This window comes from Dendrobium catenatum, unplaced genomic scaffold (assembly GCF_001605985.2).
Source record: "Dendrobium catenatum unplaced genomic scaffold, ASM160598v2 fragScaff_scaffold_412, whole genome shotgun sequence".
NCBI lineage: Eukaryota > Viridiplantae > Streptophyta > Magnoliopsida > Asparagales > Orchidaceae > Dendrobium > Dendrobium catenatum.
The window spans coordinates 1,131,019-1,145,299 of NW_021318874.1; the positions used below are offsets into that span (position 1 = coordinate 1,131,019).

The following is a 14,281-nucleotide window of genomic DNA, read 5'->3' on the forward strand; positions in this document are numbered from 1 at the left end:
CATAAATTCATTGTCATTGTTCTCACCCGCTGCAAAAACTGCCCACCTTTAGTCATCAGTTGTCATCGTAATCGTTGGTCGCCACCACCGCCACCACCCAACATCAGAACCTGCAATCACCTCTACAACTATTAAACTGTCACTATCATTGCCAACCACCATCTATGTCGTAGTCGACCATCAACCACTGATTGTTGTAGCTGCCACCGCCGACGACGACCTGAACCACCACTGCCGCCTCCAACAGCATAAGAATGATGAGTTAAATGAAAAATATCTATGAGATTGTGGTTTAACTTTGGAGAATGAATTTCAACATGACAACAAAGGGAGCCCTACATTGGTGTCCTCAAATTGATCAGGAGAATTTCTCCGATGAAATTGTTTATTGGACAATCTTGTCCAAGTCTTTTAAAGAATCTTTTATGTGCTAGTTTTAAATATTATTATTATTAGAATTCAATCAGTACTATTTTAAAAATATTTTGATAAATATTTGCAGGGAAATTTAATTTAATATAAAATTATATGAAATTATTATTATTATTATTATTATTATTTTCTCTCTTTATTTATGTACCAACTTATCAATTTTGATTTCTTAATTATCAAGTGGAGCAACATAATATTTTTTAAAAGCAAAAAATACACTAATGTGGTTCCAAATATATTCTCACTCTCGTCACGATATGCTTAAATTGGATTCCAAAGAAGCAATCATAATCTTCCGTACACATTTTAATGACATCAGTGCTTACATAATCAGCTTATAAGATAAGTGCTTATGAAGAGATATTAATTGAATATTACCTTTTGCTTTATTTATGGCCTGCTGGATGCTTGGAAGTGTGTTCTGTCATTCTCTGCTGTGAAAAAAATAGAAATCTTTATGAAATTTTGAGAAACTTTTAAGATAAAAGACGCATTAAATAACATGAATGATTAGCTACTGACAAGGCTAATTGCGCCGCCTTCATTTTAAAAATATTAACTCATAATATGGAGATTCATGGCCCCTGATCCGGTCACCTAACGTAGCTCTACATTCGGACGTCAGTAAATTAGTGCCACATGTTCTCACTATTTACCGCGCGGCCCGACAACCCGACCCGGAACGAAGCCGGGATTACCATGTTCGCGTATTGCTAGGTATTACTCGGTATTGCTAGGTATTACTCGGTATTGCTAGGTATTACTCGATTTTGCTCGGCAATAACGAGAAATATCATTCTGTGAAGATCAATATCGAGCAATACCTAGAAATACCGAGCAATACTGAGTTTTTCTCGGTATTGCTCGGTATTGCTTGGTATTTCTCGGTATTGGTCTTGACAGAGCGGTATTTCTCGTTATTGCCAAGCAATACCGAGTAATACCAAGCAATAACAATTAATACCGAGCAATATGTGAACATAGCAAACCCGGGTCAGATCGTCGGGCCGCGCGGTAAAGAGTAAGAGCACGTGGCGACATATTATTGGCGTTCGAACGTAGAGCTAAGTCAGGTCACCTGACCTAATAATTGTTCCCATTTTGGAGAGATTATTTGGTGCGGAGTGCGGACGGGTAGAACCGTCCGCACAAGTATTGAGTACTTAGCGGTACCCGTACTCGGTACCGCTGGGTACCCAGTGCTTGCACGGATAATGTGCACTCCTCACCTAATAATTTTTCCCCATTTTTGCCATGAAAAAAAATTGTAAGTGGATGGTGTGCTTTATTTATTATTATTATTTTTTTTCGGAGTAATGACACTTTAGCCTTGATATTTGTTCATTGGCTTTGTTATTAAATACATCATTATGACATGAAGAAAAAATTTTACACAAATTTTAAATGCATCTAAATCATTAAATCTCTATTATGTAAGTTTGAATAACAATAATAACAATCAAATCAAATTTTTATCCTACTATATGAAATCTACTAAATTAATTATTCTTCATGTAGCGGCTGATCTTATGTAATGAGATAAAAATTTGATGTTGTTATTAACGTTATTATTGTCTAAACTTATAGAATAGAAATTTAAATTTCATTTGGGATGATTTTTCTTTTTTTTTTTTTTTTTGTAACTAAAATATTGTCTTAAAAAACAACAAGAAAGTCGTCTCAAACGAAACTTTAGACATTCAGATATTTTAAAATTTGTATAAGATTTTTTCAAGAAAACAAACAAGTCAACTTTATGCAATTTTTGTAAAATTATATTTTCTTTGAAGCTTCGTTTGGGACGATTTTTTTACTGTTTTTTTAAATCATTTTTTAGCGCAAAAATTTTTATTCAAAAAAAAAATTTGTATAAAAAACTATTTTAAAAAATATTTAAAAAAAAAATCATCTCAAATGAAACTTAAAATAATTGATGGGGATATAATTCCGTTAAATATAAAAATCCTTAGAAAGTGCAGCATTATTTGTCAATTTTATAGATATAAATCTCTTTCTTTTTAGTTGAGTGTCGCCTTCAAAAGCCAAATAAAATCAAAGGAACCGCCAACCAAACTAGAAAATTATAGCCACCGTATACATGTGGTCTGAAATATAGCACAAAAGCTTTCTTTTTCAGCCAAAACTGTCAACGTTTTTGCTTGGAGTGGCTTGAGGCAATAGGGGCCCTCAGAAATTTTGCTTTAGATTGAATAGAAAGAAAAATACTAATTGCTTTTTTCCTTGTGTTCAAAACTCCAGACTCTACAAGATTTGACTTTTTTATTGCTTAAAATAATTTTTGTAGCTTAAAATAATATTTTAGTACAAAAATTTAAATTTTTATACTAAAAAACTGCTTTAAAAATCGAAGCCTTAATTCTAATTGCAACTAAAGCAAGCTTTTTGTTTTTGCATGCAAAATCCATGCTTTCATTATGAAAACTGAATGCTTGTAATGGCTTTCTAAGCTTTTCTTTGGGACAACTTTCTTAATATTTTATAAAGCAATTTTTAGCATAAAAATTTATTTAGCTTTAATTTGCATAATATTTAAACTCACTTATAAACTTAAATCCAATCACTTCCAGGCCTTAAACAAGACAAACTGGCCACTAATGTGTATTAGTGAAGCTATGATGAGTTGTGTATTACTGAGGTTTTTGGCTTTTTGAATTTTTTTTACTATAAAGCTGCTTTAAGAGCCGTCCCAAACGAAACCTCAATCAGCCAATTTATATTTTGAGGCTTGAAGATTGATTTATTAACAGAAATAAAATGATAGATTTTGAAAGCATTGTTAATGTACATAATCAAATGATAAATTCACCATTTTTATACCATATTTTTAGATTCAATAGGTTCAAAGTTGATGTACGGTTAAAATGAAGAAAGTAGTATAGAACTTCCACCAGCAAAGAGCTATGAAAAGGAGCAAATTTTAACTGAAAACCAGAGAAATACAACTTCTTATGGAACCGTTACAGCCCTTGACCAAAGAAAACCTAACGAGCACAAGTAAAAATTCCAAAGTTCTTACAAACATGCAAAGTCGCATACAAACAGATAGAGAACAAAAACAAAATAATAAAATTCTGGGAAAAAATTTTACCTGTATTAACTTATTTTCTTTTAAAAGAGAACATGAAAAAATCACAAAAATTCTGGAAAGCATTTACCAGTCATAAATGAGTGGTTTCTACAACGGAAGTTTAAGTCCAGGCCTGGACTCCCATCCTCTCCGCTTCCTGTATAATTCCACCGCTTGCTGTCTTAGCCTTTCTTTCGAAGCATCCACTGTTAAAGTTTTTGACATCTGCAAAAGCATATGGCACTTATCGTTTTTCTAAAGTTTTGATAATAAAATTGCAAAAAGTTGGAATCTTTAAAATAATATAATACCTTTGGTAATGAAAGCTTAGGTGGAGCCTCAACAACTTCACCAAATCTGATATTTTCTCGTCCTGGAAAGTCCAGTGCATGATTCGCCTTTACTTTTTTGTGTTTATTTTTTCTCTCTTTTAGGTATCTGTAAAAGGTTGAAAAGAGGGGCAAACGGCCGGACAAATTTAAAATATTTATAAATTCTCTTCAAATAAAAGCTCTCATTATATGTGGTTGAATGTTATCAATCAAATATTAAGGATTCGTTTGAGACAACTTTTGGTCACGGCTTTTGTGCTACTTCAAAAAAATTTTATGCTAAAAAAGTTGTTATACAAAACAATAAAAAAGTAGTTCCAATTAAAACCTAAAACTTCATTTGAGACAGCTTTTTTATTGTTTCTTAAAACAACTTTCTAATACAAAAATTTTAATTTTTTACTTAAAAGTTATTTTAAGAAGCAGTAAGAAAGTCATCCCAAACGAAGCCTAAGTTGAATACTTAGCAAGCATGAAGCTGCCTCTTTGGCAATTTCATTATTCACCTCAGAAAGTACTGCCAATTTTCACCCACCCCTTCATTAACAAAATAAAAACATTCACCAAATTCACAAGTTCTAAATGAGGTCTAATCTTGCAACTATAATTTTAATTCGATTATAAATTCATCAAAACTAATTTTACAGAACTGTTTAAGTGAACTGCACACTGAAGAGTTAACTTGGAGAAAACTCTTCAAAGGTTAATTAAACTAATTAGTTGCATTAAACGTTGGAATGAACATACATATAAACAGTTGCGCGATTTCATTTAGGGACACCAGGTCAAGCAATACAACTAACATAGGTTCTACTATTGGCTTCAAATGCCTTAAAAACCATTGAAACCAATCTTCTAATTTTTAATATTGTAATAATGAAAGTATGCATTTAGAAGAAAGCTTACTCTTTCTTGCGTTCTTTCCTCTTTGAATGTTTTCCAAGCTGATCCAAAGCCTCAAAACGGAGGTCTTTCGCTGAATTTCTCTTTCGTTTTCTTTTCCTCGTATCAGCCGAGCTAACTTCTGCACTTCCATTTTTGTCCATAACAAGATTATTTTCTGTTTTATCATTTGTATGGTCTCCCAGTATTAAATTGGATGCTGTTGATCGTGATACGTTTAGATTTGGCTTCTGTGATTACAAACAATAGAAGTATTTAAAATTAGATACCTCTCCATCAACAAATCAATAAATCATTTAAATCACAAGGAAATATTGGTCGATCAATGAAGCTAACTAATAGTGTACTTGACATTTTTCTGTAGCACGTGAACAAATCTGAAAAACTTGACGTCTTGAAAGAGGGGAATGCCCAACTGGCCACAACTATGAGGCTTGATTGGCCAGATAAATTGAATTAATGCACTATATGGACACTTTAGCTCATTTCGAATATGATGAGAGTACAAAACATTTTAAGTAACATGAGAACCTATATTTACAAAAAGAAATATGTAAATTGACTAATAAGAACTATAAGCAAATTGAGAAGGTCTAATCCTGAAAAGAGACTAGATCACGTTTAGTACATCAGGTTTGCAAATGATTTTACCATCTATAAATTGGAGAAAACCCTAAGATAAGTGACATAGCAGCAACTGTTGTTTATCTTTTTTCATCGAAAACCAAAATCCTAAAAGAATCAATAATATAAGCTTCCTAAGGTATAAGCAAATAAATTTACTTCAACAGAAACTATATTTTAGAGAAAAAAAAAATACCAACCATAAATGAGCATGTACATCAAAAAACAATCCCAAAAAAAAAAAACACACACACAATCAATGCAAGAACCTCCCAAAACTGTGAACCTGTGGAGAGGTTGACTCATGCAAGTTAACCCTGCTTTAGCAGAGAGGCTGCTTCGATCATTTGAATAAATAACTTCCGTGTAAGAATGGGTATCTCACGTATACAAATCTATTAATAATTATAACTTGATTAAACTTATCATGAATGATACAAACCACTTATGTCAAACAGTAGAAGCTAAAGTGGAACTTCAAGCATTTTGTGGATGAAGATCAATGCAATAGTTGGTAAAAGTGGCACATGTGACCCTACCATGTCTAATATGGACCTAGTTATGTTTGCTAACATGGAGGCGAAGAATGAGCTAAAAAATAATTTACCATGCAGATCTAAGCATAAGAGTGTGAAGAATCAAGGGCACGCATGCATAGTCAGCCGGATTTATAAAAGGGTTTTTCTTTTCATTTTAAGCCATACGTAAACCTATATGTGACAAATTATGTTGCACCGATACACCTATTTATAAAGGTGTGTTATATCCGATACACGGATACGACATCGATACGTGTCGGATACGGCTTTGCCGTATCCAATTAAAATACTATTTAATTTCAAAAGGCACGCGTATCCGATAAGTGTGTCCATTGAAAAAAAAAAACCGAAAAAAAGACCCGTCGTATTTACTTCCACGGCTGCGAGTGAGGTTCTCTCATTTCCGACATGGATTTGAGTCTCTTGATGATATGCGAATATTAGAAATTGCTAATATTTCACTAGATGAGTCTGAATTAGAAGCTATGATATTTATTGAAGATGATATAGAAGTTCAAAGACAAACCATTGAAGAAGCTAATCATATTATTCATTCTATCGAATAGTTAAAATTTCATGTGCTAGACAGTTTATGTTTATACTTTTGTTGTTGTACTAGACGTTTAATGCTTACTTTTATTTTGATATTATAGGCTACAAGGCTACAAATGATGTTTATTTCATTGTTTTTGTAATTTCAAATATTATTGCTTTGATTGCTTTCTTAATTTTTATGTATGATTTATAAATCATAATATCGTGTTGCACCATACCCGTATCCTGTATTTTTAAGAATTGACCTAACGTGTCGTATCCGTGTCACCATTTCCGTATCGGTTCAACATAGGTGACAAATAAATAAAAGATAAGCATGAGAGAGTCAACATATTGATTTGCTTTCTCAAGCCACGAAGATAGAAATTTTGGGAGATCAATGCATAAGATAATCACAAAAAACCTTTTTACTCTTTATAAGATGATAAAAGAAAAAGATTTAAAGCAACTGAATTGAAAATCATTATAACCATTATGCATGCTAATGATAGGAAGTAGATACAATTTTCTCGAAATCAGCGAATGTCAATAAGAAATTAGGAAGAAGAACACACCAAAACTCTTTTTATTGCAACATATATGAAAGAAAACATCACATACAGTTGGATCTTCAATTGGAGAGGAAGATCCAACTCTCTCAAATCCCTAGCTGGCATCTAGAGCCTTCACAACTAAGAAATTCTAATTTCAGCAAACTCAAAACATGATAACAACAATAGAACAATGGAAAAATTATAGAAATACTCCATACAATGATAGTTTTTTTATTATAATTTCAAATCAAAGACAAGATACAAGTGATCTACAATTATAGAGGTAGATCGACTCTCCCAAACAACCTAGAAGCCGCTAGGAAGCCCTCAAGAACAAAACCGCAAGCTACAACAAAACACAAAACTCAGCAAGCATACCCTAATCCATAGACAAATTCCCCCTTAAATAGCCCTAAAACACAATTAATTGAATAATTATATTTTTTAAAAATTGCCCTAAAACACAATAACACAATTAGATCCTCCATAATCAACAAAAACAAAATTTATAAAACATTTCAAAATAAATAGAAAATTCCTGATCAACATAAACATAATTTAGAAAACTTCCTAAACAATTAAACATGATTTAGTTGTTGGCTCAAAAAAAATGACACGAATGCACGAATCCCGCTTTGCAGCCATAGGATTCCATTTCTCTTAAGTCAAATTGAAATTAATCAGATTTCCCCTGAGGGTAGTGTCAGGGTTTAAAAATCTAGGGCTCTTACTTTCTATGAGCGCAAGCACTCATAGTTAATTACCCCTCTTAACGCGTAAGAGAGAACTCTCGATTAAGGATGAATAAATTTTAAATAATTTTAGTCTCAATAATGGGGAAGTGGAGGTAAACCCGATCAAGATCCCATGGTTCCGTCATCCCGGGTATACCGTAGTTCCAATCTACCAACACTAACAATCATTGACCGTAGTGTCCAGGGAACCTAATTAGCAACCATGGGTGGCCTCCTCTCAGGAATCCCAAGTAGACTGAAGTGGATATGTGTATTTTAATTTTAATTTTTTTTTATTTGGTGTTTTAGGTTTTGGGTTTTACATCTATTAGAATACTCAGAAATTTTATTCAGTTTGGGGTTTACATCTTTTAGAATACCCAGGAAGTTGATTTGGAGAGGGTCTTATGACTTCTTCAGGAAGTAGCCCAGGGATTTAGATTTGGTTTGGGACTTATGAATTTCGTAGAAAGTAGCCCGATATACTTTTTTTATTTGGAATGGGGCTTACTGCTCTATTTATGAGTTGCCCAAGAATGGTCTTACAACCTAACTCTACAGTGAGGCTGCCCGAGGATTTTGATTGTTTAGGTAGGACTTATGTCTTCCCTTAGGAAGTAGCCAGAAAAGCGGGTCTTACAACTTAATCCTTTAGATTAAGATGCCCATAAGTTTGAATTTGATTATTTGGGATTTAAGATCATTGCTATTTATTTAACAATTTTCTTAAGATGTGTGTCTTAAGACTTCACTTAGAAGTAGCATGTTAATTTGTTTAGTTTGGGGCTTACGGCTCCAATTAGGATATGCCCGACGATTAGGGGCTTATGGTTCCAATTAGGAGTTGCCCCGATAGTGGGAATTATGGCCTCTTTTACAGGTTGCCCGTTAATTTATTTAGTTTGGGGCTTACTGCTCCAATTAGGAGTTGTCTGGATAGTTTGCTTAGTTTGGGGCTTACGGCTCCAATTAGGAGTTGCCCGAATAATTTTCTTAGTTTGGGGCTTACGGCTCCAATTAGGAGTTGCCCGGAGAATTTCAGTTGGATAGGTCTTATGGCTTCCTTAGAAGTTATCTAATGGTGGGTCTTACGACCTAACCCTGTAAGCTAAGCGGCCCGAGTTGTGGGTCTTACAACCTAGTCCTTTAGACTAGGATGCCCAGATGAGGGGTCTAGGTTTGTGTTATCACCTAAATATTTCACTTAGAGGTCGGACTTACGGCTTCTATTAGAAGTGGCCGGGGTTTTAATTGGGGTTTAAAAGTTAGATCAATTTTACCTAAACCTTTCCCCTAAGATCGGGCTTAATGCTTTCCTACGAAAGTTGCCGGGTAGTGGGTCTTACAACCGAGTTCTTATAAACAAGGCTGCCCAATTATTTGTGGATTTGATTGTTTGTTTGTCGAGTTTGACACCAGTGTCTTGTTTTGAGAGGTTTTACACTTGTGTTAGTGTTTTATTTGTTTGTTCTGTGCTTGTAGCCTTTTTCTTACTACAGCAGTTCAATACTCTTCCTGTTTCTAGCACTGTTACACTACTAGCTTTTTCGTACTTAACATTTCCTGCTTTTCAGTACTTTGTTTTACTTGCAGTAGTTGGATTTACCACTTTCCCGCATTGATTTAATTTATTTATGCTGCATTAATTTTTGATTGCTTGTTTGCAGGCAAGTGGTGCTTGCAGCAATTCAGTGGATAGGCTCCACAAGTAGTTGTATGAGCTCGTACAGGAGAGCTTTGAAGATCATGCAAAAGAGTTTGAAGATTTTTTAGTTGTTTGAAGAGTTTGTACGGTTCTTTAGTAGGGTTTATTGTTTGGAGAGTTTGAGAGCTTGAGAGCAATTTGTAAATGTTAATTAATGCAAACAATATTTCTTTTCATGCATTTTTTTCTTTCTTTTAAGATAAATTTAATCAACTAACCAAAAATTTAATTTTTTCTAGTTAATTGTATTAATTTTGATCTTTGAAATTATCATATTTTAAAATTCTCACAATTTAAATTTCTAGTATATAAAAAAAATCATTTAATGCCCTCGAACTTTGAAACTTTTGAATTTTAAAGGTTCTTAAAAAGAAATATTTAGATTATAGGGACATGAAGAGAATGAGTGCTTGTACGCTCTCCGCTCTCACGCATTTGACGATATAGAAGACTTTGAAGATCTAAATTAATCAAATATTTTGATTAATCTTAAACAGACTAATTTTTATTAAACCTTAATTAACTATATTAGTTAATTAATTTTTAAAAGTCAATTTTAACATTTTTGTCGAATCAATATTCAAATATAATCTCTCTAAATTTTAAGAAAATTTTGACAGCCTCCCGGCGTCACCTCCTCACCGAGGGAGAAATCGGGACGGCATTGCCGTAATTTCTTCCTACCCGGACCTAAGGTCGACGGTGTAGGGTCTCCTGTTGGGAGTCGAAGGAGCAAAGTCGGACGGCACTAAGGAACCGCAGAAGCTGCTCGTGCAATATGTATTTCTTGCAACGAAGTCGGGCAACGACAGAGCCGAGGGCAGCGACAGAGCAGAGGAAGCGATCGTGCAATCGCTACACCTGCGAAGTGGCGAAGCCGGACAGCCACGGGGAGTCGGAGAAGTGACGCCCGCAATCTCTACACCGCTTGCGATGCAACGTCGGACGGTAATGACGAAAAAGAGAAGATGGAAGCGAACCCTAGGCTCCTCCTAAAGCAACAAAGTTGAATTGCTTTGTTGGGGCCAAAGTCGAACAGCAACCAAGGATTCGAAGGAGCGTCTCGTGCGATCTCTTTGCCTTGTGCGAAGCAACGAAATCGAACAACAACGAAGAACAGAGCGTCTGTCGAATCGGAGTCAGAGCGAATGAGCGAATATCCTCCCCTCTCCGAACTCCTTCGTTCCTTTTATTTGTTTCCTTTGTCGAATGGTGGTTACTCGAGCGAAACAATGTGTCATTCGGTGAAGTGGGGCCGGCAGAGAGCGTGAACTGCTTCGTAATTCTTCATTTTTATTTTTATTTTTTAAGTCAACATTAGTAAACCTTCCTAAAAAATTAAACATGATTTAGAAAACATTCTTGAACAATCCAACATATTTTAGAAAACCTTCCTAAACAATTAAAAACTTACTAAATAGCAATATAGCATAAACACAATTAGGAAACTATCCTAAATAACTCACTCTTGATAAGGAACATTCCTAAATAACTCCCCACCCCTGCGTATCAGCTACCTAAAGCAAAAGAACCAAAACCATGATAGTTTTATACCATTCTTTTCTTATATCACATGCAAAGAGTATTTGAGCTACTTCCCAAAAATTTAGAAGGAATAAGAGTTTTTCAACTAAGGTGTTCTTAGTCATCATACTGCGTCTAACAAGAACCACCTAGCAAGCCAACCAGCTCGGGTTACATTGTCTCAATAGAGTACATGAGTCAATGGTGCCTCAAGAAATATGCTTTTATATTGCAGTCGAGGCAATTTGTTTTCCACACAACAACAACATCAAGAACTTATCCCACTATGTGGGGTCGACTACATGAATTATTTTTCTACATTGATTTTGTTAAGAGTTAAATTCTCATTTAAATCTAATAAAGAAAGTTCATTTCTAATATTTTCTAAGTTTCTAACTAAGACTTTTTAGGTCTACCTCTACCTTTTTTAACATAAGTCAAATATAATACATCTACTTTTCTAACTGGGTCATCGGAAGACCGCCATTTTATGTGAACAAATCATCTAAGATGACTCACTCTAATCTTATCTTCCACTGGAGCTACTCCAACTTTTTCACGTATATGCTCATTTCTTATATGTTTTCCACTCAAGCTCGGGAAAAAATATTTAATGCTTCATTGCTTCTACAATACCAAACTAATTAAAAGCCAATACAATTGGTCAACGTCTTCCTCATAAAGCATTCCCTTGTGTTCTCCAATGTAATATCTCCATGAGAGCATGAATCAGTGTTCTTCATGAAGTGACGTCAAGGCCCATCTAGCATGTCCATGCATGCATCGTTGGTACCTATACAAGCTTAATAGACACAGACTACTTACTACTAGAGTCTCACACCAATCATAGAATGCCTTAAACACTGCTGAAGGATCAGTAAAGCCACAAAGTAAGCAGTGTCACGCATTCACAGAGGATTGATTCCACTGTTTGACATATTTTAGGACTTGAAATTAAAAAAAAAAAAATCCAAAACCGCCATAGCTTTACTTGCCTTTTTACCGGAAGATTCATCCTTCCTCTTCCCTTGTCTGGTTTCCGCAGAACTTATCGTATCTCCTACAATCCGCAAGGAAAAAAAAAACTGCGTCAGATAAGAATAAACGAGTTCATGCACATCAATTGAAACTGATGTGTTATAGTCAAGCAAGAGTAGGGGAGGGATAAAAGGACCATGCTTTGACCCAGAAGAGTTCTTGAACTCCATGATCTTGCGGAGTTTCGAGGGAAGTGCTTCAAGTTCTTTAGCGGTAGGCGGGGGTGGAAGGCGTTTATCACCACCATGAGCAGCCAGATAGTTCTTCTCACGCCGCCGTCGGCCCTTACCGCCCATCTAAGCCTTCTAATTAGAAGACAGTTATACGAACGAGGAGGGGAGGGGAATGGGAGCCTGACTACTGGCTTCGAGATAGATGGCGAGATATCCGGCCGAGCCCTGTCACTTGAGCGGTCGATCGAATCAGCCGAGCGACTTAGGGGATGTTGGGTTGCAGGATTTAACCTACGGGATGTTGGGTTGCAGGGTTTAACCTAACTCCCGCGAAACAGCAAAAATGAAAACCTTCTGTTTGGCAACAGGATTTATGCAGGATTTGGATTTGAGCAGCATTCGTAAATCTCACGGCGGAACAAATCCTCCGTTTCTAGAACGTTTATTTGGCCTCACAGGACGTAGCTCTAAGTTCGGCCGCCAATAGAATCGCACCACGCGTTTTCACTATTCACCGAGCGGCCCGACAACCCGATCCGGAACGGACCCATGATGGCTCGGTATTTCTCGATTTTGCTAGGTATTGCTCGGTATTACTAGGTATTGGTCAATTTTGCTTGGTAATAATCAATACCGAGCAAATACCGAGTAATACCGAGAAATACCGAGTTATTGTACCGAGTTTTTTCTAGAAAAACTCGGTACAACTTGGTATTTCTAGCAAATACCTCGGTAAGAAAAAACTCGGTACAACTCGGTATTTGTCTTCGCAGAGCGGTATTTCTCGTTATTGTCAAGCAATACCGAGTAATACCTCGCAATACGCGAACATAGCATTCCCGGGTTCCGGTCCGGGTCAAGTCGTCTGGCCGTGCGGTAAAGAGTAAGAGCACGTGATGACATATTGTTGGCGGCCGAACGTAGCTCTATGTTCGGTCAGATGACGTAATAATTGTTCCCGTTTCTGTCTTTTGCCCTAAATAGTAAATCCTGTATTAGTTCGGCGGATTTACGGGATTTGGCTGAATAAGTGCGCGAAAGGGAAACTAAGGCGTTGTTTGGTAGCATCAGGATTCGATTCAGGGGGTTGTTTGATTGTTCGAGAAGAAAATACAGTCTAAAGTAAGATTATGCAACTCTTAAGGGGTGTTTGACAAAAGTAGTATTTAACTTTTGTAGGATTTAATAAATCCTATAAATTTAGGATTTAATAAATCTTGGTATGTTAAATCTTAAAAGCTGTTTGGCAAAATAATTGTTAAATCATGTTAAATCTTCTGAAACTGTTTGACAAGGCCTTCTCCCTAAGAAGGGCCTCATTTGTAATCGACTGCAAATACTAGTGGATTCATTCAAACTGGGCTAGGCCCCGTGGTTTTTCCCCCTTTTTCAGGGGTTTTCCACGTAAAAACTTTGGTGTCTCTTATGAACGCTACACCCTCTCACTTATCTGATCGTGTGCTGGATCTTCGTACAACGCTAAGACGTTAAACTATATATTTCTCTACCGCCGCGAATATTCCAGGACGCAACAGGAGTTAAGATGGTCCTATAATTAATTTTGAAAGTTTTTAATTCATCTTTGCCTCGAGATTCATGCTCGATCAAGATGTTTTTTTGGTGATGCATCATGTAGCCTTATAATTAATGCTTAGGTATCGTTTGGGACTACTTTATTAATGCTTTATAAAACAATTTTTACTATAATAATTTCAAATTCAACATATTTTTTAAGTAAAAAAGTACTTTAAAAACAGTAAAAAAAAATTGTCCGAAACAAAACCTCAATCATTAAAAATTAAAAAAAACAAAAGCTTTAATAAAATGATATACGTAGGAACAATAAATCTTGAACAGTGATGAAATCAACAATATAATATCTAAAGTAGGTAAATGCAACAATTCTATTCGCCCAAGAAGTCGAAAAAAATAAAATCATTAGAGTATTTAAAAATCAGAGATCTCATTAAGAACTAATATTAATAATTCAAAAAATTATGATTGAGAGATAGAGAAAAGAAAAAAAAAAACTTGAAAGCTTCTGCTTATCTCATAAATCAATCTAAATAATTTGATAAATAAAACCTTTAAGATTTGATGG

The 14,281-nt window shown here is 35.2% G+C and overlaps 1 protein-coding gene across 1 annotated transcript; it reads right to left on the minus strand.

Moving 5' to 3' along the window:
• Window positions 1–3,351: 3,351 nt before the first annotated feature.
• LOC110114765 lies at window positions 3,352–12,536 on the minus strand. The gene is made up of 5 exons (XM_020847751.2): window positions 12,144–12,536; window positions 11,965–12,029; window positions 4,759–4,985; window positions 3,832–3,958; window positions 3,352–3,745 (listed from the first exon to the last, which is right to left on the minus strand). The coding sequence occupies exons 1-5, from the start codon at window positions 12,301–12,303 to the stop codon at window positions 3,629–3,631; spliced, it is 696 nt and encodes a 231-aa protein (XP_020703410.1). The 5' UTR covers window positions 12,304–12,536; the 3' UTR covers window positions 3,352–3,628.
• Window positions 12,537–14,281: the final 1,745 nt, after the last annotated feature.